We start from the raw sequence: 8,666 nt of genomic DNA, 5'->3' as shown, positions 1-8,666 counted from the left end.
AAAAAACCCCTTCATATAGCCATTCACTAGCAAGAAAGTGGCAGGACTGGAGACACTTTGGAACCAGTACAGCTGAACCCATTGCTCCCTTTCCCTTGGGGTAAAATGCCTTTTAGTTTTTTGGTAACCCCGTGTTATTTTCAACTCATATTTTATCTTTCACAAAACAAATTAAGCTTGCTCTGTTCTCTGCAGGCAAGAAGAAGATATGTGGAGAGCTTCTGTTGCTCTGGAGCAGAGTCCTTTTGCTGTGGCCTTTGTGGGGTTTGACACGTCTCCACATTTATTTCTATGCCTTGATGAGGCTAGTCCTTACCTGTGAAGAATTGCTGGAATACCTTGATCAATATAGAGGACCTGGGCATTTTACATTTATGGTGTACCTGAAATAATATACTAGCACCTCTAGTCATTTGCACATTGGCATAAACACTGAGAAGTTTCTCTTTTTGCTCTGAAAATGACAGCAATTCAAAGATGGTTAGAGATACCTGATCTTTATCTTCACATTGATAAACTCGGAAAACCATCTCAGTGTCATTTCTTTTTGCTCCACGAGGTAACACATCTCTATCAATAGGTAAGGCAAAAGATGTGAAAAGGCATTTCTGGCCTAAGGCTGAAAATTGTGAGTCACAGAAAATACTCCCTCGTGCAAATCGGAGGATGCAACAAAGTCGTGAATTACAGACACACAGAGCTTGAGATGAACAAAATTCAGTGCTTCAGTTTCAGTAAGTGCAGCTTTTGTCTTTGAGCTACTGTACACGCTGGGCCAGGGAACAAACAAAATGGGGGGAGGCGGTCTCAGACAGAGCTCGCTTTATGCTTCCGATCTTATCCTCCCTGAAAAAAGGGCAGAGCGATGTAATTCTGGATAAGCCAGCAGACCATGCGGTGGCGGTGCCCGGGGCGGCGGGGCCGGGCCGGGCCGGGCGCGGAGCATCCCCGCCGCCGGGGCCGCATGGCAGCTGCCGGGGAGGTGGAGCCAGCCGCTGACCTGCCGGCATCGCAGCACGGGCACGTCTTCTGCCGGCAATAAATCCTCCCTTCTTCCTTCCTATCTGTGCCGGAAAACGCGAGGAAAACAGAAAATGAAAATATATTATTAAAAAAAAAATAATAATTTCTTTTTAACAGCAGGGCCGGAGGAAGCCGGGAGAGGCCAGGTGCGCAGGGCTGCCTCCGCCGGCGGCAGGCAGTGCATGAGGAGCTGGGCCGGGCGCTGCCTCCATGGAGCACATCCGGATGCCCAAGGTGGGTCCCGCCGGGCGGCCCCGGCCGCGGCAGCATCCCCGCGGCAGCATCCCCGCGGCAGCATCCCCGCGGCCCCTCCTGCGGCGTCTGCTCCAGCCCCAAGGAGCCTTGCACCCGCAGCCTTGCGGGCCTCTATGGCCTTCCAGGTGATGTTGAGGGCTGGTTTTCGGCCAGCTTGCCATGATACCTGCCCAAAACGCCGAGAGGTGGGCGCGTTGCTCTGCGGTGTGGGCCAGGGATTTGTCGGGCTTCTCATTCAGTTCCTCTCTTCACGCAGGCACTGTCCCTGCGCTGTAGGTATCCGAAATGGGAGCCTGCTTTTACCTGCTATACGAAATGTGTTACCTGCTTTTCAGACGCCTTTAGTTTGCCCCAAGATTTCAGACTCGGTGATTAATTGATTTAGTGTTTTTTCCGTACATGTTTGATCTTCAGCCTACGTAATCAGTCTTTTTCTATAGCTTTCTAAGCACGAGGCCTGTATTTGTTAACAAAATTGCCGCCTTGCTCTAAAAAGAAGATACAGTTTTAACACATAAAAGGTTTGGATTAAAAGTAATAATAAAAAAGTGAACCAGAGCAATATGTTAATTTGAAATATTTTCATAATTATTTAGTTATTTATTTATTAACCCAATCCCCTGAAATAAGGAATTTATTTGTATTTATTTATTATCAATATTTAATATGATGACATGAATTTGAGATTAGGGCCTTGTATTTTGCCTGTCTTTTCTGGCCTTCAGGTGTTAAGCTGTAAATCTTCTAAGAAGATAGGCCTTTATAACAACTGCCTTTCCTCTCATCTCATTTCATGATCTGTTATCTGCCTTTTTGGGAAGGAAGAATTTCGGAATAGTATGATTGTATCCTACTGCAGGTAGGATACAGTCAGTGAAAGTTGTCTGAACAGATGCTTCTGACCATTTGCTGAAGAATGCTGAAAGCGTGAATGAGAAAAAATGCTGAAAACAAATTAAGAAGGGTAGGAAAATACCCTAAAAATAAATGGTTGTATTTGCTGTGAATGGAAGACCCAGGGAAGTCCCTGTTGCAGGCAATGGAAGCTCATCTGTTTTCTTTTCTACAACCAGGTCCTGAAAATATTACTCTGCGTATGTAAAACCCATTTCTGTATCTGATACTATGAGAAGGCACTGTACCAATGCCTCAGGTCACTGAAAATCTTAACTCAGTGTGAGGTGATTCTGCAGTCCTGGATCCTGGCAGTCTCTTACATTATAGCTATGCTAAAAGGTATCTGATAGAGCAGATTAGAAGGCATGATTTAAAGGTACAAGGGGTAAAAAAATCCTTTAAAATTTCCAACATAAATGTAGAAAATCAACATGAGTCACTACGGAAATACTTCATCTCTCCGGTTACTCCTAAATACACTGAAAAATCAGTGTGTCTACAGCTACCTAACAGAATTGATGGATTTGATTTTTTTTTTAAACCCCTCAGCTTAAAATCCGTCACTGGAACTGTGTTGGGTTTTTTTCTTTTGTTTTTATTGAATTTGGTTTTGATAATTTGGAATTGAACATGAAATGATTTCCAGTGTCAGTAATGTAAAAATAGATAAGGGAAAGCTTATAGTATCATGTGTTAGTCTCTGGTGTCACATTTCCTGACTCCATACAATCTTGTCCTGAGAGAAATTTGAGAAGTGACTGCCCGGCTCTGCAAAGGTATTAATCTCAGAATAATGACACTTCCCTTGATTCACAAACCCAGCCAAATGGAAAATCAAGATAAATCCCATACTTAGCAAATTAATAAAGTTGATAATATCTGAAAAAAATATTCTTGGCCCAAGTAAAAGCTTTTCCTTCAAAGGGAGGTCTATACTACATGGCACCCATTAGGTCTCAGCAATTGTTCCAATTTTAAGTGAAGTATGACTGTAGTGATTTATGGTTCATAAATATTAAAATTAATCTGATAGAACATAACAGACATTAAAAAAGCAGATGGTAATTCCATACCAATTGGATCAGTAGTTCATTAAGGTCACTACTCTGTGTCGGCGTGACAGAGGAGAGAGAGCATTTAGACTTGGCCACATTCTGCAGCTTCTCAGCATCTACAGTTGTATTAGAGTCCAACTCTTCCTAGTTACATTAGTGTCCATTTATGGACCTCTCTGTGTGAGTTAGCCAGTGCTCCTTATAGACAGGCTGACACTCTCTGGCTCCACAGCCTGCATGGAACCAAGTTACAGAAGGTTGTGGCTTTACAAAAATTACCTTCTTCTGTTAAAATGTCCTGAGTAGCTTCCTTCAGTATTCCTTCCTTCTAGCTTCAAGGATTTGTTCAATAAAAATTCCATGTTCACCTTATCCACGTCTTCACAGTAAATCTTGATCACAACCCGCCAGATTCTGATAATTTGAGAGAAATGTCATCAATGACCCCAAGACCTCTTCCCTGTGTCGAGTACATTGTTCTGTAGATATGTTTTGGGTTGTTTTTCCTGTAGGTATTCTACTTTTGTCTGTCTGTGTTGAAGCTCCTATGTGTCTCTTTTGCCCACACACTGTTTTGCAAGACTCTTCTGGAGTAGGATTTCCCACTGCAAAAGCCATTCTGGTGCTTTCCCAACAGACTGTGTGTATCCACCTGCTAATACACTATTTGATGTACTGGCCACTGTTGTTCTATCATTATACTCTTGGTAGAAATAGGGTGCATATGTGATGTATGCCTGTATGAACAGATGTAGGCACTACATTTTCACAAGGTAAATGCCATCCTATGTATGAAGGCTGTAATTTTAAGTACATTTAAGAGTTGGAAACAGTCCCTCATTGCTAAATGGAATTATATATAACTCCCATACCCTTTTAAAAATTAAAAATTAGTCAAACCAGTGACTGACATGAATTTGGATTGAACGGCAAGATAGTTTAGGATAACTCTCCAGACCCAAAATACGACAAACAGCTCATAATAGTCAGAAAAAAAGAAATCAGCAATACTTTTGAACAGATTAGAATCACGTTTTATGAGCATGTGTAGAGATATGCCTGATCATAGACAGGATGATAGCTAGCAGAGCTCTGTAGATATGTTCATAGGGCAACTTCATGCGCTGTAGTTAATCAGTTACTTTATTTTGTTTGTAACTCTACATATCATTTGTCTTTGTATATTGGCAGCAGGCCTACAGAATGGCATTATAATAAAGAACACATCAGATTTATCCCTGGTGTACTAGCTGTCTTCAGTGGACAGCCCAGAAATTCTTTTGGCTCAGTGTTAACAGAATACTTGGGATGACTTGAGTTGCTCAAGTGCTTTCATTGTTGTGATGTTATGGTGAGGTATTTCCTTTCGATGATGCCTCTCTCAGGCAGAGTTTAAGATATGCGCCCACATTAATGACAAATCTTTCTACCAGATACTTCACAGAACAAATTTCCAGCATGTGTAAATGAGTTGTGTGTTTGCTTTTGTTTTCAATCTACTTTCCATAATTCTTGATTTTTTATAGTTTTATGACATGTTCTTTTTTCACAAAGTCTCCATCAGGAGACCCATATAATTTATATCCACTTTATATATGACAATGTAAATGGCAAAGTATTTGTCCAGGTGCTTATCCAGGTCAATAGCAAAATTGAACCCAGCATGCCCAGTCTTTACTCTCCAACTACATGTTTCGGGTTGCTGGATCTCCACCTTTTTTTTTTTTAGGTAAGTTAGCATATTCTACCACTGCTCTCTGTGTGCCTTCTGCTGAGATAAGATGTGATATTATAGTTATGTTCTCTGTATCTAAGCTACAATTCCTTTTTGGAAAATTTGATTTATTTCAGTTATGTAGAAAGGTGGCAGCAGTCCTGAGGTGATTATCAGGAAACACCTGGGGATGGGGACTGGAAGTTTCCCCCACAAGCTGGGGAATGGAGTGCCACAGGCACTTCACTATAGTACTAGAGTTTGGCTAAACTTTTATTTAGTTTGCTACTTAGAAAAGCTAGAAGAGGTGAAGCTGGCATGGCCTTTGCCTTTTATTGGTATTTTGGGTCATTAGGTTACAGCAGACACATTACTGCAACGTCTTTTAAGTGCCAAGTTGATTTTCTGCTTTTTGAGTATTGTGTGAAGGAGGTTTCTGTACTTTCCTCTAAGTCTACAACTTAGAGTATGTATCTTACAATTCAGCTGGTGTTTTCTGATTCCATAATTGTTTTCTCACTTTACATCATGGTTAAAAATTGTTTAGCCTGTTCTGGGTCCAGTAATGTTTGATGGCTTTAAATATGTCACTCCACTGCTTTAGTCAAATGATGTATTCAAACATCTACACTAATCCTGGACACATTTAACTCTGATTTCGTGAGTTATGGATTTTTTCTTGTTCATAAATCTTCCTTATTTAGAATGCAATTTAGTTTTCTTTGGGTTCTATTTATTCCATCTTTGTGCTATGAAACTTTGAGCACAAAGGATATGTTTAATACAAGTGAACTTTGTAGTATACTATGCCCGCAAATGTTCTGTGGTAACATCAGACTGGAGGTGGATAAAATGAAAACAGGAACTGCAGAAAATATCCACATGTTGTGGGATTAAAATATTTGTTTGGAATTTTGCTATAAAATATTTGTTTTGAATTAGTCATCAAGCTATCTTCTTATTAGTGTGAGTTTTGATAAAAACAAAATCTTGTAACAGCCATTATCCTCAAAATATTTAGTCAAAAATGGTCAGAAGATCACACAGACTTTCATATTTTCAATAATGTGACACTCAATAAAGAGGTAGCTGGATAAAGTCACAAAACAAGCTCTAAAATTCATGGATAGTCATGTATTTTAATTTGTTGTCTTGGTATTTGTGTCTAAACCAGTAACTCTAAACCTTATTGCACTTGAAAAATAGTACTGAAAATCATTAAGACAGCATGTCTGCAGGGTCCTCTTTGATTTTTTTTTATGCACAGTAGGAGACTGAGGTTGGAATGAAGGATTTGGGAAGTTTGGCTTTGGGGTGGTCACGGCTGGAATCTCTAGGCCTGCTGTTAACGGACCCAAGTGGGTGGGATTTGACCTATTGATGTCTGTAAACTAAAGGAATGATCTATTTGCAGTAGAAAATGCACACTGACATTTCCCGCTGTGCAGGTGTACTCTGCTGAGAAGGACAGGTCCTTCTCCCACCAGAAAAGGGAGTCCTACAAATCCATTTTTAATGCAAATCTCTCGTGGCCTGCACAGCTGAAATGGCTTGGTACTGCTGCTCTAAAATAGGCTGCTGAACAGGGCATGGTTTTAAACATGGAACAGAAAAGCCTGTATCAAATACAGGAGTTTAAGGATATATTTCTTTTCAGTATCCCTTGGCTGCATGGGGAATTCTTTCTCCCTATATATCTTTTCAGAACCAAATCTGAACAAATTTGGCAAGTGTATTAAGATTTACTGCCTTGAGGAAGCCCTATTTTTCCTAGATCAAAGCTCTTAGATAGGATTTTTAATAGAATACACTTAGTTGCTCTCTTCTTCTTTTCTAGATAATACAGACTGAAAGAGAAAACTTCATGTATGAGCCTTGTGTTACAATGTTGACACCGTATTGCAATGCTCTATACTCTTGTAATAGGTTCCTGTTTGCTGCTCCCATTATACAGCTGCTACTCAGGTATATCTGATAATGTGGTGCTGACCTCACTCTTTTCATGGATCTTAGCAGACAATAGTTTCTTTTTTTTAAAGCCAAATTATTAGGTAGTTTGTTCTCTGTCTTGCTATTATGAATCATTCCTTATTATTTTTCCAGCTCTTTTCCAGTATTTTTATTTCACTTGAGTCCTTTAATAAATTAAACTTGTTCAGATTTTTCTTGAATATTTCCCCCCATCCTGCCAGATTTGCCCTGAGGAAACTTTTTACAATGCATATCTTAAGATGTGTTTGCTTAAATTTAGTGATTTACTTTTGGCTTTGTTTGAGTCTTTTGACATATGCAACCATCTAACTTCATAGACTGATTGTGCATTATTTCACTTGGCAGATCTTTTCAGAGATGGAAATATAAAAAAGTAACATGGATCAAGTACAGTTTTTATGATTCTTATGAAATAGAATAGAAACCACATTAAAAGGCAGCATCAATTGGCAATTCAGTTTTCTTTTATTCTTGTTCCAAGATCATGCAAAAAAGATCACTTATTGTATATTTTGTTTAGCAAGTACAACACTACTATCTTTGTGTTGAAAAAAAAGTAATAGCATTTGATCTTTTCCATGTTGTCTTTTTTCACTCTCAGGAATTATGCTAAACACATGGATAGCTGGGGTCAACCAGGGTGAAGAAAGCTCAAATATTCCACTTGGCCTCAAACCACACCAGCTGTGCTCCTTTTTTCTCATTAGGCTCAGGCTTTTGGCTTTCACAAGCTCTTCCCTTAGCTTTTGTCTGCCTGCAGTGCTGAGGCCAGTGAGAGTCCTGTCATGAATTCCCAGGATGCAGTTTCTTCCTGCTTTTACTCATGTGTGTAGCATCATAAGGAGAGTAGGGAAGGCAGCAGAAATCCCATGGCAGTCTAGGAGCCCAAGGGGATGGACAAGAAGAAGCATTCATAGGGGTGTGTGCCCCTATGGCCCAGCCCTGTTCCTTGGCTTTGGGTCAACCTTTTCATCAGCAGAGATCTTCGTGAAAGTGGCCTTTTTTTACCCTTGAAGAATCACTGAAACTCATTTGTACAGTCAAATTTCAAGGTACTTTATCAGCTTTTATATGAAACTTGCTTTCACAGGCTGTTGCAAAGCAGTGAATTTTAACTGTGAACAATAGAGAAGCTTCTGAGGATGTGGCCTGAGTGAGGACATTCCCTGCTTACCTTTAATTGGAGCTTTCTCCTGGCTGGGAGGGTTTTCTGGCCTTTCTCCTTGTGATAAGGAATTGGAGCTTTCTCCTGGCTGGGAGGGTTTTCTGGCCTTTCTTCTTGTGATAAGGAATTGGAGGAGACAAATTAGTCAGGGTTCCTCCTAAAGGAACGGGGAACACTTGCTGAAACGGGAGCTGATCTCTTTTGTTCTTGGCTGACAAATAGGCTTTTCAGCTTCTTCAAGATGCTCAGTGATAATGGGCAGGTCAGTGATGACCATGGCCAAACTGGCTGTTCAAGTGTCTTCTACTTCAGGTTAGCTAATGCATAGGAAGCAAACACATAGACTTAAAACCTATGTAGTGAGAACAAAACTCTTTGAGATGGTTTTTCATAATTCAAAATTTCATTTAATTTGAAAATCCTACAGTAGAGACCAGTTTTTGTCAGATAGCATCTGCGTGCTGCACATGAGCTTTGCTCTGACAGGAAGCTCCAGTTCTGGCCAATCTGCCACTTCTGTTTTTCTCGTCTTTCCCTGCTCAGTCTGAGCCCACTGTCAGAACTG

The 8,666-nt window shown here is 40.3% G+C and overlaps 1 protein-coding gene across 6 annotated transcripts in view; it reads left to right on the top strand.

Moving 5' to 3' along the window:
* Positions 1 to 607: 607 nt before the first annotated feature.
* MTMR7 (myotubularin related protein 7) overlaps positions 608 to 8,666 on the top strand; it is a 43,669-nt gene continuing 35,610 nt past the window's right edge. For 3 of the 6 annotated variants that reach the window (XM_032108023.1, XM_032108022.1, XM_032108021.1), the window contains exons 1-3: positions 878 to 1,020; positions 1,141 to 1,257; positions 1,535 to 1,646. In XM_032108023.1, coding sequence (XP_031963914.1) covers positions 893 to 1,020; positions 1,141 to 1,257; positions 1,535 to 1,646 — 357 coding nt within the window. In that variant the 5' untranslated portion in view covers positions 878 to 892. Of the gene's footprint in view, positions 735 to 877; positions 1,258 to 1,534; positions 1,647 to 8,666 lie in introns of those variants that run through there. The other 3 variants (XM_032108026.1, XM_032108024.1, XM_032108025.1) reach the window with 2 other exon arrangements.

Source organism: Corvus moneduloides, chromosome 5 (assembly GCF_009650955.1).
Source record: "Corvus moneduloides isolate bCorMon1 chromosome 5, bCorMon1.pri, whole genome shotgun sequence".
NCBI classification, from domain to species: Eukaryota; Metazoa; Chordata; class Aves; order Passeriformes; family Corvidae; genus Corvus; species Corvus moneduloides.
This window is presented reverse-complemented; position numbering and strand designations above follow the sequence as displayed.